The sequence below is a fragment of the Phascolarctos cinereus genome, unplaced genomic scaffold (assembly GCF_003287225.1).
Source record: "Phascolarctos cinereus isolate Bilbo 61053 unplaced genomic scaffold, phaCin_HiC Scaffold_4;HRSCAF=312, whole genome shotgun sequence".
NCBI lineage: Eukaryota > Metazoa > Chordata > Mammalia > Diprotodontia > Phascolarctidae > Phascolarctos > Phascolarctos cinereus.
The window spans coordinates 247,920,301-247,934,079 of NW_027555847.1; the positions used below are offsets into that span (position 1 = coordinate 247,920,301).

Consider the following 13,779-nt stretch of genomic DNA (forward strand, 5'->3'; position numbering starts at 1 on the left):
GTCAGACACACCTGAAAAATGACTGAACAATAAGAGTCCACTTGTAGAAGGCTGCTCATTTGCAGATGTGCGTGTCTTCCAGTGTTGAGAGGGGTTCTGTCTGTCTTCTCTGACTTCTTTCTCAGTAATTCCATTAGATTCATGTATCATAGTTTAGCCTTCCCTCGTTGCTGGGCATCTCCTTTGTTTCTACTAGATGAGAATAGTGAGCTTTTAATACTAATGGAAGTGAGTTAATGAAGTAAGCTGTTGGTGGAGAGAGTTTTTTCTGGAAAGTCTTCCTTGACTGGTCCTGAAGTTTGAGTGCTGGGCGTGGATCCCACCCATTCTGTGGATTGTTTGAATTCATGGGGGTGGCATATTTGAGCTTCCTGCCCCTACTTCACCCCATCTCTACCTAGAACTGGCTGGGAGGGTTAGGGTTAAGACCCACTCTCATGAACAATATTAAGAGTAGGGGATGGAGAGCGTCTTTCTACTGCTAGAAATAGAGCCCTGGACCTAGAGTCATGGAGACCAGGGTCCAGATCCAGCTTCATACATGTAATAGGTGTGTGACCCTGGGCAAGTCCTCTATTTGCCTCACTTTCTTCTTCTGTAAAATGAGAATAATGATATCACCTATGTCCTAGGGTTGTTATGAGGATAAAATGTGATATTTGTAAAATGCTTTGCAAATTTCAAAGTCCCATGTAAGTGCTAGCTATTATTATTATTATTATTATTATTATTATTATCATCATCATCATCATCATCATCATTATTATTATCTTCTCTGGCCCTCCCCACCAGGTCCTGGATGTGCGAGAGAACCCCAACTTGGTGATGCCCCCCAAGCCAGCAGACCATTCCTCTGAATGGTACAACATTGACTTCTCCTTGCAAAACCAGCTGCGCCTGGCTGGTGCTTCCCCAGCTACTGTGGCCGCTGCAGGTGCAGGTGGGTCGGTGGAGTAGGGTGGACATCCCCTCTTCTCTCCCTTCCCTCCCCCACTGAGGATAGAGAGAGCAGTCAGTGTAACCCCAATCCCAAGTCCTAAAGTACTTAATCTGCCTTAAAAGAGGGATGGATTCATAGATAAGAATTTTTAAAATTCTAAGCTTTTTTTCCCTAGATCTCCCACTCCATCCCACCGTTGGAAAAAAAGAAAGAAAGAAATTCAAAGCCTTTGTAACATATGAACCTAATCAAGCAAAATAAGTTCCCACATTGGTCACTTCCAAAAATGTATGTCTCATTTATACATATTTCATCACGTCTCTGTCATGAAGTTTTTGGGACACACAGTATAATGTGGTCTGAATGGGAAAATTTCCCTCATAGAGGTAGAGTCTTGAGAGGGGTAGGACTTGGCTAAAGACGTACTCCTTCTCCAGTTTTTTTTCCTAATTGTAATTTTTTCAATTAACAAGCGCTGAGGGAGCTAAGTGGCGCAGTGGATAGAGCACTGGCCTGGAGTCAGAAGGATCTGAGTTCAAATCTAGCCTCAGACACGTTAACACTCACTAGCTGTGTGACTCTGGGCAAGTCACTTAACCCCAATTGCCTTGCCAGCACAAAATAAAACAAAACAATCAACAAGCGTTTTTTCCCCTCCCTCCCCCCATCCCCGAGGAGTAAACAAAAACAACAACCCTTGTAACAAATTTGTATAGTCAAGCAAAACATTCTAGATTGACCATGTCCAAAAATGTCTGGCTCATTGTGCATCTTAAGCCCATCACCTCTCTGTCAGGAGTTGAGGATCATTCCCTTCATTCTTTTTTTGTTTTTAGCATTCATTTTTTAAAACTTTGAGTTCCAGATTCTCTCCCTTCCTCCAGCCCTTCTCCTTCCCATTGAGAAAGGCAAGCAGTGGGATCTCAATTCTACATGTGAAGTCATGCAAAATATTTCCACATTAGCTGTGTTGAAAAAAAAAAGAAAATGAAAAAACGTGTTTCCATCTGTATTCAGACTTCATTAATTCTCTCTCTGGAGGTGGATAGCATTTTTTCATCATGGGTCCTTTGGAATTGTCTTAGATCAGTTATTTTGATCAGAATAGCCAAGTCGTTCACAGTTGATCATCCTGACAATACTGTTGCTACAAAGTACAGTGTTCTCCTAGTTCTGCTTGCTTCACTTTGCATCAGTTTATGTAAGCCTTCCCAGGTTTTCCTGAAACTATCCTGCCTGCTGTTTTTTACAGCACCGTAATATTCCATCATAATCATGTACCACAGTTTGTTCAGCCACCCCCCAGTTATTGGGCATCCTCTCAATTTCCAACTTTTTGCCACCACAAAAAGAGCTGCTATAAATATTTTTGTACATAAGGATCCTTTCTCTTTTGTTTGATCTCTTTGGGATGCAGACCTAATAGTGATATTGCTGGTCCAAAGGGTATGCACAGTTTTATAGCCCTTTGAGCATTTTTTCTTCAGAATAGTTGGACCAGTTCACAAATCCACTAACAATGTACCTATTTTCCCTCCCGCCCAGCATTTGTCATTTCCCTTTTCTGTCATGTTAGCCAGTCTGATGGTGTGAGATCACTGCCTTCAGTCCTGACTGTGCTTCTCATATGCCCCTCAGGGAGTGGTCCCAAGGATCCATTGGCTCGAAAGATGCGCCTTCGTCGGCGTAAAGATTCAGCCCAGGACGATCAAGCGAAGCAGGTGCTGAAGGGCATGTCAGAGGTGGCTCAAGAGAAGAACAAAAAACTGGAGGTAGGAGAAATCATCTCATCCCATACTGGCCCCATTCTGACCTTCTTTCCCTGCCCTCTAACCCACAGATTTCCTAATGCAGGAGAGAAGTCCCAGGGTCATATGGGACATAAGGAGCTTTTATTTCCAGGCGATGTTGATTTGAATTTGTGGGTTATCAATAGCTTTATTATGTGTTCATTTCAACAAGCACTTATTGTGTATGTATTATTGCCAGGCATTGTGCTGGGTACTAGAGATACAAAGACAGAAATTGAAAGAGTCCCCGGCCTCAGGGAGCGTACATTCTTTTCGGGAATGCAACGTCTTCACAGATGTAGTAAATACATAGGATATACAAAGGAAAAACTGCAACATAATTTCAGGGGTGGGGGGAGCACTAATACCTGGGGAAATCACAAGAGGCCTTCAGGATGCTTCCTGAACTGAGCCTTAAAGAAAGGTGATAAAAGCCAGAAAGGAAGAGCATTCCAGGCGTGACTCAGTATCTAGGTGGCACAGTGGATAGAGCGCTGGGCTTGGAACCAGAAAGACCCATCTTCATGAGATTCACAGACTTCCTAGCTATGTGACCCTGGGCAAGTCACTTAACCCAGTTTGCCTCAGTTCCTCATCTGTGAAATGAGCTGGAGAAGGAAATGGCCAACCACTCCAGTATCCCCTGCCAAGAAAACCCCAAATGGGGTCACGGACAGTTGGTCATGACCGAACAACAAAAATTCCATGCAAGAGCCCAAAGGTGAGAGATGGAATGTCACACATAGAGAGCAGCAGCTAAGCCAGTTTGTCTGGAATGTGAGCCCAACACAGGCAGGTGTGCCTTTTATCCCCTGGGACTTAGAGCACTAAACCCTTGCTTGGATGGGATGGAGTGGCACATGTTCAGAGCGGGGGTTGTCTGTCACTGATCCTTTCCCAGAAATGGGCAGAGCTAAAGGAGTAGCTTAGGAAGAAGGAGAATGTTATCAAGAAGTTTAGAAGAGAGGATCTAGCCTTTTAATGTAATGGAACATAGGGTGTCACCTAATTCCCTAGTTTCTAGAGGCCTCTGATCATTCAGTTGTTTGACCCAGTTGCTTCCACGAGCCTTTCCCTAGCACATCTCCTCCCCTCACCCCCCACTTGCACTACGTCTTGTCCAGGTCTGAGTCCCTGCCGGTGTCCCGTTCGGTTTGTACGGTTTCATTTCTCCACGTTCCTAGCCCAGGACACCTCTGGGTGGCTCAGCCAACCAAAAGCCTTTACTGAGCGTCCCAGGCCGCGTGAAGAAGACAGAAGAAGGCAGTGCTTGCCCTCCGAGCCTCACAGCCCTCACAGAAGATGCAGACTGACAGGGAACTGAGCGTGACGGTGCTAGGCTGTGGGCTTCAAAGGCAAAGCCCAGCAGGAGCGCAGAGAGAGAAAACACCAGGGGTTAGAGTCATCTGGGGAGGTTTCGAGGAACAATCAGTAATTGAGCTGGACTCAAAAGAATTTGGATAGTTAGCAAGGAGTTGGGGGGGTGTTATTTTTAATATTTTTTAAAACTTTTTTTCAATTTGCCAGCATTTATTTTCTCTCTCTATTCCATCCTCCCGTTCTCTTAATTGAAAAAAAAAAACCAAAACCAAAAAGAGAAACAAAAAACCCAAATCCTTGTTATAACTGTAAAGTCAAGCAAACAGATTTGGGGGAGGTTTTAGAATCAGGCTAACAGGGGTCCTTGTGTGCTCAAAGGACTGTGGTTAGATTCATCTGCAGTTCAGAGAATACCAGACTGTGTTTTGTGGAAAACTGGATGACATATTGGGAATATTGTAGGGGACATTCTCAGTTAGGTGTGGGTTAGACTGACAGTATTGATTGATTTAGATCCCCGAGAGACCTTACAGGTTATTTAGTACACCCCTTTCCTTTTACACATGAGAAAGCTGAGGCCGAGAGAGGTTTTAAGTGTCCAAGGTCACACAGGCAGCTCTGGGATTTGAACCTCCAAATCCAGTTTTCTTTCTACTATGCCATGCTGGCGTCTGAGGTCTCTCCAACTAGATTTCTGTAAAGCATCTTTCTCTTTAACAAAGGAGGGCTAATCTAGGATTTTTCTAGGGGAGGAAAGAGATTAACATGAAAGAAGACATGAACATGCTCTGTGCCTTCTCTCTGAGATTACCTCCCATTCTCCCTATACATCATTATTTGTTTGTCATCTGCTCCATTAGAACGTGAGCCCCTTGAGAGTAGGAACCACGTTTTTGCCTTTCTTTGTATCCCAGCACTTAGCACATAGAAAGGTCTTAATAAATGTTTGTTGACTGACTGACGACTGACCAATGAGTAAGGTTCAATGAGAAGTCTAGACTGACTGGAGGGAAGAGGGGGAGAGAGAAGTAGGGGTTAAGAGTACATCCCTGGACTTCATTGTCTCTTAACTTCTACCCAGAGGGCATCCAGAGGGCCAGGTGGCCCTGAAGCCCAGCCCTGGCCCACATGTTTCAGCTGGATAGAGGTCTTTCCCTAACTTTCTCCCCTCCCTCCAACCCTCAGGAGAATGTGGATATAAAGATGTCAGACACCAAAGCCAAACGCTGGGATCAGGGCTTAGAGAAGCCGCCTCTAGACTACTCGGAGTTCTTCACAGAAGATGTGGGCCAGCTGCCAGGCCTCACCATCTGGCAGATCGAGAACTTTGTGCCCACCATAGTGGACGAAGCTTTGCACGGCCGCTTCTATGAGGCGGACTGCTACATTGTGTTAAAGGTTAGTGCAGTCTGTAGGGTTGGCACCTGGAGTGTGCCAGGGGTAGAGAGAGGGTGGGAAATGGGAGGGACTTGAGGCAGGTGGGGAGAGGAAGCTGGAGGTCCTCCAGGGCAAGAGAATTATAAAGCAGCCTTGGGGGAAGGGGCTGGGAGAGGGTGATGGATGGCTGTTCTGGAGATGGGCTGGGGAATCAGTCTGGAGGTGGGAGGAGGGGGCTACCTGGGGAAAGAGAAGGCATCAACTTGCTGACATTTTGCAAGAAGAGCCTCTCCTATGCTCTTAAGGAGCACCAACTCCCAGGAAATCCAATCCCTGCTTTTGTTAAGCACCTAGGCTGATGGGGAAGATGGAGAAGACGCACGTACATGGTCCCCTGGGATGGATCGTTAAGGCTTTCTGCTTGGGGGGGGAGTGCAGAAGGGAAGGGGAGGAGGAGAGGAAGATGCCCCATGAATAGGTGTGACGCCTAGCCTGACTCCCATTGTAACTGACTGAGGGCCCACCCCCATCCCTGTCCCATCCCTAGACATACCTGGATGAGAGTGGCTCCTTGAACTGGGAGATCTACTATTGGATTGGTGGAGAATCCACCTTGGACAAGAAAGCCTGTTCAGCCATCCATGCAGTCAACCTTCGGAATTACTTGGGTGCCGAGTGCCGAACCATCCGGGAGGAGATGGGTGACGAGAGTGAGGAGTTCCTCCAGGCACGTCTTGGCCCCGGGAGGGCGGGGGGATATGCTTGTTAAGCCGCCAGGGCACCTCCCTTCTCCTCCTGCCCAACACCAGCACTATCCCTAAGCCCATACATTAAAACACATTCACATTGTGGTACACACACTTGGTCCTTGTTCATGAAACACACTTATTTGTGAGTATGCCCGTGTGTGTATATTCACTCATACACAACCACACGTTCACATTTGTTATGTCCCCAAATGTCGCACAAACATACATATACATACAGACTCTTATTCATCATGTCGCTGACTCTCTTCCTCTTCTCATTCCTGGTTCATAAAGCACACATTCATGTACACACACACACACACACACACACACACACACACACACACGTATTCCCATACACACATACATATATATCCCTTATCCATCATGGCCCTGGCCCTTTCCCTCCTACCTCCACTAGATTAGAGTTCCCAAGAGTGGGTCTCAGCTACAGGGCCAAGGCAGTAAATATTCCCCTTTCCACAGGTGTTTGACCATGACATCTCATACATTGAGGGGGGCACGGCCAGTGGCTTCTATACTGTTGAAGACACACACTATGTCACCAGGTGAGGGTGAGGTAGAGGTGGGGCAGAGAGAGGTGGCTCTGGGCCTTTCTGGTGGGGGATTTAATATTATGGTGTCTTCGCTGAGTTTTCTCCCACCGTTGAGTCCTACAGACTGTACCGAGTCTTTGGGAAGAAGAACATCAAGCTGGAGCCCGTGCCCCTTAAGGCTGCTTCCCTGGATCCTCGGTGAGTCCTCCGATTTCCCAGAAATGGAGTTCAGCTGAATTCCCCATGGCGACTGATGGAGCTGGCCCCCAGTGCTAGAGGAAGGGGACCCCAGAGACGGAGATCTTAAACCATACTTACTGCCCAAATCACTGAGCCTCCCTTCCCAATGTGTTTCATCTGGGCCAGGGGTGGGTAGAGGGAAATGGGGGGCGATGGGTGATCTTCTAAGGCTTCCCTTGTTCTTTCCAGGTTTGTCTTCCTCCTGGACCATGGGCTGGACATCTATATTTGGAGAGGGGCCCAAGCCACGCTGAATGGTACTACCAAAGCCAGGTGCAGTAGCCACCCCTGGCCCCCACCCGCCTTCCCCGTTAGAAGCAGAGCTGGGGTGCTGCTCAGGCATGCCATGAGCCTCACTTTATATGTGGCTCTTCTATCCCTTCTCTAATTTACTTGGCACCCCAGAACTATTCCCTGAGCTGTCTGGATGCCTTCTTTTTTTTCCTTGTTTTTTCTTTTTTAAAGGCAGTTGGGGTTAAGTGACTTGCCCAGGGTCACACATATCATGTGTCTGAGGTTGGATTTGAACTCAGGTCCTCTTGACTTCAGGGCCAGTGTTCTATCCACTGCACCACCTAGCTGCCCCAAGTCTAATTTCTTGCATGTGTTAACCCTTTGCCTTCTAGAAGGCGTCATAGTACAGTGGAAAGATCATTGACTCTAGAGTCAAGAGAACCTGTGTTTCAATCCTGCTGCTTTGTTGTGGTTTTTTTTTTTCTTTGGTGAGGCAGTTGGGGTTAAGTGACTTGCCCAGAGTCATACAGCTAGTGAGTGTTGTGTGTCTGAGGCCACATTCGAACTCAGGTCCTCCTGACTCCAGGGCCGGCACTCTATCCACTGCACCACCTAGCTGCCCCTCAGTCCTACTGCTGACACTACCTTAGTGACTTTGGGCAATTCACTTAACTTTCTCAAGCCTCAGTTTCCTCATTTATAAAATGACAGGGCTGGAGCTGGATGGCGTCTGAGGTCCCTTCTAGCTCTAGATCTGTTATTCTATCCCTAACTGCCTCTAGGGGCAGCTAGGTGGCACAGGAATGCTGGGCCTGGGGTCAGAAAAGCCTGAGTTCAAATCCAGCCTCAGACATTTACTAATTGTGTGGTGCTGGGCAAGTCACTTAACCCTGTTTGCCCCAGTTTCTTCATCTGTAAAATGAGCTGGAGAAACAAATGGCAAACCGCTTTAGTATCTTTGCCAAGAAAACCCCAGATGGGGTCATAGGGAGTCAGACGGGACTGAACCGACTGAATGACACCCACCTGAGCCTTTTCTTCTCCAAGACCACTTTTCTTAGTGTCTTAAAGCTCTCTCCTCTTCCTGACCCACTAGGTTATTTGCAGAGAAGATCAACAAGAATGAGAGGAAGGGTAAAGCAGAGATCACGCTATTGTCCCAGGGCCAGGAAGTCCCTGAGTTTTGGGAGGTGCTGGGTGGGGAGCCCCATGAGATTACAAAGCATGTCCCCGATGACTTCCGCCCTGCCCGGCCCAAACTCTACAAGGTAAGGCCCTGAGTGTCAGGCATTTTACAAGAACCTGATCTAGTTCTTGTCAGTTGCCAGGTCTCTTGGGACCTTGGGTGTGAGAAGCCCTGCCTTCAGGGAGTTTGCAGTCTATTCAGGGAGGCTGGAGAGATACCCACCCTCTCCAAAAAAAGCCTCTGTGGAGAGTGTGGTCAGACATTATGTGTCCAGGGCACAGCCACCTAGAAAATGAGGCCAGAGAAGAGAGAGATCCCTGTGGCCTGGGATTGCTCAAGGAAGGCATCATGAAGGAGGTGGACTTGAGCTGGCTAGGATTTGGGAAGTGTTTGAGGGAAAGCATATTCTAGGAGGGTGGGAACAACGTGGACACAAATACAGATCTTGATCAGCTGTGTAAGACTGGTTGGTTGGAGTATAGGATGTGTGTAGAAGAGTGGGAATTCAGGTTGTGAAGGGCCTAGACCTTCCGTCCCAGAATCCTCTTCCTGTGCACTTTGGTACTCCAGGACATGATGAGGTCTGTGCCTCTCTGGCATTGTGTAGAAGATGGACAGGAGGGGGGAGATGGGAGGTAAGCTAAGAAGGCCAGAACTCTACGTTGGGGGCATTGTCTTCATTCCCCCTTGGATGGCTCAGAGGAATTGTGCGAAGGAAGACTTAGAAGCCTTGGTGACGGGAGATGCAGGAGACCTCGTTTCATTCTAACCCTGCCCTTCCCCACCTTTGGCTTAGGTGGGCCTGGGATTGGGTTACCTAGAACTACCCCAAATCAACTACAAGCTCTCGGTGGAACACAAGAAACGGCCAAAGGTGGAGCTAATGCCTGAGATGAGGCTGGTATGTCTGGTGTCTGAGCCTGGGGGAGATTTCCAAGCTGGTCCAGTTTGGGACCAGAGAAGGGAAGGGCCTAGAGCATTCTGGTTGTCATGGGAATGTTAGCCAAGTTAGGAAAGCCCTGGGTCTGGGAACTGAGAGGGACATGCTGGAAACCTGGGCCTTAACTCGTTTTTGGGTGGGAGGAGCTTCATTTGCATAGCCACTGGTGAGAATTGGGGTTGGGGTGTCAGTGTCTGGAGTGAGAGGGTCTCCTGGGACAGGGCTCATGAGGTTTCTCCCATCCCTCCTCCCCTGCATTTGGCACTCCAGCTGCAGAGCCTTCTGGACACCAAGTCGGTATACATTCTGGACTGCTGGTCCGATGTGTTCATCTGGGTTGGCCGCAAGTCCCCGCGCCTCGTACGAGCTGCTGCCCTGAAACTGGGGCAGGAGCTCTGTAGCATGCTGCACCGACCCCGGCATGCCATGGTCAGCCGCAACCTCGAGGGCACAGAGTGTCAGGTGGGTTCACAAGGAGCTTCTGGACATGCATCCCTTTCTACCCTGACTTGTTTACCTGGACCGATCCAGTTGGTCCATGGGGTGGTTGTTAGCCCTTGTCATATAAAGCTGCTGGGGTATAGTGGGAAGTAAGATGACCTTGGAATTGGAGGATTTGGGTTCAAATTCTTGCTCTGCCTGTGTCAACTAGGACAAGTCACTTAAATCATTGTTAGCCTCAGTTTCCTTTTTTGTGAAATGAAGGGGTTGCCCCAGCTGATGCCTGAGGTCCTTTGCCTCTCTAAAGCTATATTCTAACCTTACCTTTTTGCTAGCTCTGAAGCAGCGAGGTGGCTTAGTGAACAGAGCGCTGGGCCTGGAGTCAGGAAGACCCGAGTTCAAAACCGGCCTCAGACAATTACTTAGCCATGTGACCCTGGGCAAATTACTTAATCTCTGTTTTCCTTAATCCAATGGAGAAGGAAATGGCAAACCACTCTAGTATCTTTGCCAAGAAAATCTCAGGGACAGTATGATCCATGGGGTCACTAAGAGTCAAACATGACTGAAAACCAGTAACAAAATCATGGGCAAGTCATTCAGCCTATTTGAGGAAGGATAGAGTTATGAAAATCAAAGATGATAGTTATATTTTGTAAATACACTTTAAAATCTCTGATCAGTGCCAGTAGCAACAGCTAGCATTTATTTAGTGCTTTAAGGTTCACAAATCACTTTTACAAGTTAATTTCATTTATCCTGTGACATCTGTTAGTTACCCCAGTTTTAAAGATGAAGAAACTGAGGCTTACAGACATTATGTGACTTGCCCATGGTCATGCGTGTAGTAGGTATCTGAGGCGGGATTTAAGCTCAGCCCTTCTTGATTCCAAGTCCAGAGTCATAACTACTCAGCCAGCTAGGTACAAGACAAACCAACATTTATAGTCCCTTCCTTCATCCTGCAACTTGCTGCCTCTACCTTTTTTTTTGTGTGTGGGGGCTAGGCAGTGGGGTTAAGTGACTTGCCCAGGGTCACACAGCTAGTAAGTCTTATGGGTCTGAGGCCGGATTTGAACTCAGGTACTCCTGAATTCAGGGCCGGTGCTCTATCCACTGCACCACCTAGCTGCCCCTGCCCCTACCTTTTAACCCCCACCTCCATCCCCCCAAAATCCAGCAAGGTGTAAAGGTTTTTATTGATATTTTCTGTTTCTTACATCACCATATTATTCCATGTATCCCTCCCCCTCCCAGAGAACCATCCCATATGCCAAATAGTATTTTGTAAATGGGGGAGAAAGTCAGCATAACTGTTCATACATTGAAAAACCCACTAGGTTTTTAAGGCCAAGTTTAAGAACTGGGATGATGTGCTGAAAGTTGATTACACCCGAAATGCTGAATCAGTGGTGCAAGGGGACAGGTTGGCAGGCAAGGTGAAGAAGGACACGGAGAAGAAGGACCAGATGAAGGCAGATCTGACAGCCCTGTTTCTTCCACGCCAGCCACCCATGGCTTTGGCTGAGGTGCTGGGGGGACTGGAGGGCAACTTAGGAGGGAGGAAGGGGACCACAGAAGAGAAGGTTGGGTGGAAGGAAGAGAAAGCAAGATGCAGAGTCTTGGGGGAGGGGAACATCCATGAACAGGCTCAGCTCTGATGACAGAGTGGCCCAGCAGGCAGAACAGCTGATGGAAGAGTGGAATGAAGACCTGGATGGCATGGAGGGCTTTGTCCTCGAAGGCAAAAAGTTTGCCCGTCTGCCTGAGGAGGAGTTTGGTCACTTCCATACCCAAGACTGTTACGTCTTCCTCTGCAGGTATGACTTCCATTGTCTTTTTCTAGCCTTGTATTCTTCCTCAGCCCACTGCTGTGGGGCACAAGATGGACATATTTGTGATCCTTGGGTTGTTCTGGAGGATAGGGACTTCCAGCATCTCTCCCATGTCTGTCCTACTGTGGAGAAAGGAGCTCGGGGTATGAGGGTGAGAGGAGGCCATCCTTTTTCCATCTTCACTTCCCCTCTCCCTTTCACAGGTACTGGGTCCCTGTGGAATATGAAGAAGAGGAAAAGAAGAAGAAAGCAGCTCCTGGGGCAACGGAAGGAGAAGGGGAAGCAGAACAGGATGCTGAGGAGGAGGAGGAGGCAGCTGCAGCAGAGGAGAAGCAGCCAGAGGAGGACTTCCAGTGCGTGGTCTACTTCTGGCAGGGCAGAGAAGCCTCCAACATGGGCTGGCTCACTTTCACTTTCAGCTTGCAGAAAAAGTTTGAGAGCCTCTTCCCAGGCAAACTGGAGGTGAGGCCCTGACCCCTCTGCTAAGGGCACATCTACACTCCTGTTCCCCAGTAAAGCCTCTAGAAGAGAATAGGGCTGGGAACTTCTTTCACGTTTGTATTGAGTAGTCTGTCCATCTCCCCAGGGAGCCTAAATAAGACTCAGGGTGGCTGGTAAGGCGCTGAGGGAGAGGGAGTTGACAGTGAGCCAGGAGAGCATCTGGGATCCATCTGGCAGGGCAGATTCATCAGCCTCTTTCTTCTCTCTTCCCTCCCTTCCCCTCCCAGGTGGTCCGAATGACTCAGCAGCAGGAGAACCCTAAGTTCCTGTCCCACTTCAAGAGAAAGTTCATTATCCACAAGGGGAAGAGAAAAACCCCAGAGAATGCTCAGCAACCCAGCCTTTACCACATTCGCACCAATGGCAGTGCCCTCTGTACTCGGTACCTGACACCTCTCCTCCCCACTGCCTTCCCCGAAAGCCACAGGCCCACTTTGTCCAGGGCCTAGGTCTTGTCTGTCCCTGTATCATGTATGCATGCAAGAATCCAGGTGAATGTCCTCGTGACCTCAGTTGTTCAGTAGAAGAGGCCCTGGGTTTGGATCATGGAACACATGCCTGCCTTCCTAGGGGTTTAGGGGAGGTGCTTTTAGGGACTGCTGCCTGCCAGGGCTGCCCCAGGACTTACTGGTGGGGATTGGCAGATGGTGGAGTTGGCCCTCTGTCTCCCTATTTACCTCTGTTCCCCCTTGGCCCGGCTATTCTACAGATGTATCCAGATCAACACAGACTCCAGCTTACTCAACTCTGAATTCTGCTTTATCCTCAAGGTGAGGGACTGTGTCTGGGCAGGGGGGGGAGAACCTGGGCCTCCTCTCCACCTGCATAGCCTGGGCATGGCATGGTCAGGGAGCCCCATGAAGGCAGGGGAAGGAGCTGGGCATACTCACTCTCTTTCCTGATCTGGTCCCTAGGTCCCCTTTGAGAGCACAGACAATCAAGGCATCGTGTACACATGGGTTGGACGGGCAGCTGACCCTGAAGAGGCCAAGTTAGCCGAGGACATCATGAACCACATGTTCAATGACTCATACAGCAAACAGGTAAGGGCCTGGATGGGATGGGGATTCCCCTCTGGCCTGGCCCTGACCTCAGGGGTGGAAGAGGGACGTTTAATTCTCTTATTGCCGGGGGATGGGTTTGAACCTTCTTTGGGTAATGGGACCCCTTTGACAGTGTGCAAACAGAAAAACTGCTCTCATGCAGTCTAATGCTGGGTCCAGTAACTACAGTAATTTTGAAGCAGTAGGAGCATAAACTAGTTCAAGATACCTGTAACCACCATCGTGTGATATGAAAACGTTTGCTCTTTCTATTGGTGACAAAGTCACAGGTACTGCTAATACTGCTGTGATTTGTTGTCTATGTTCATAATGGAAGGAAACAACTAAATGTTGGTTAGAGGTTACTGAAAATAAAGATGTAACTTTTTTCCCATCCAAGTTCATGTACCCCTGAAATCTGTCTGTGGACTGAGTTAGGTACCCCTACTCAAGAGCAGCAGTTCTCAGAATTTGGTCTAGGAGGTCCACGAAGTCAAAACTATTTTCGTAATACTAAGACATTTTTAATTTCCAGCGTGGTAAGTATCAGTAGCTATAACCCACATAAGCAAAAACTCTTTGAGGACTTTTCAATACCTTTTTTTTTTTTTTTGGCTAGGCAATGG

The 13,779-nt window shown here is 48.2% G+C and overlaps 1 protein-coding gene across 1 annotated transcript in view; it reads left to right on the forward strand.

The window, feature by feature from the left end:
• The window catches only part of FLII (FLII actin remodeling protein), a 44,040-nt gene that overhangs the window by 26,815 nt on the left and 3,446 nt on the right, over positions 1-13,779 (forward strand). Inside the window, exons 11-26 of the mRNA XM_020967401.2 lie at positions 793-940; positions 2,579-2,712; positions 5,236-5,448; positions 5,975-6,154; positions 6,663-6,745; positions 6,857-6,931; positions 7,163-7,246; positions 8,304-8,475; positions 9,190-9,294; positions 9,604-9,795; positions 11,115-11,303; positions 11,455-11,594; positions 11,813-12,071; positions 12,338-12,492; positions 12,820-12,880; positions 13,025-13,153. Coding sequence (XP_020823060.1) covers positions 793-940; positions 2,579-2,712; positions 5,236-5,448; positions 5,975-6,154; positions 6,663-6,745; positions 6,857-6,931; positions 7,163-7,246; positions 8,304-8,475; positions 9,190-9,294; positions 9,604-9,795; positions 11,115-11,303; positions 11,455-11,594; positions 11,813-12,071; positions 12,338-12,492; positions 12,820-12,880; positions 13,025-13,153 — 2,319 coding nt within the window. The remainder of the gene's footprint in view (positions 1-792; positions 941-2,578; positions 2,713-5,235; positions 5,449-5,974; positions 6,155-6,662; positions 6,746-6,856; positions 6,932-7,162; positions 7,247-8,303; positions 8,476-9,189; positions 9,295-9,603; positions 9,796-11,114; positions 11,304-11,454; positions 11,595-11,812; positions 12,072-12,337; positions 12,493-12,819; positions 12,881-13,024; positions 13,154-13,779) is intronic.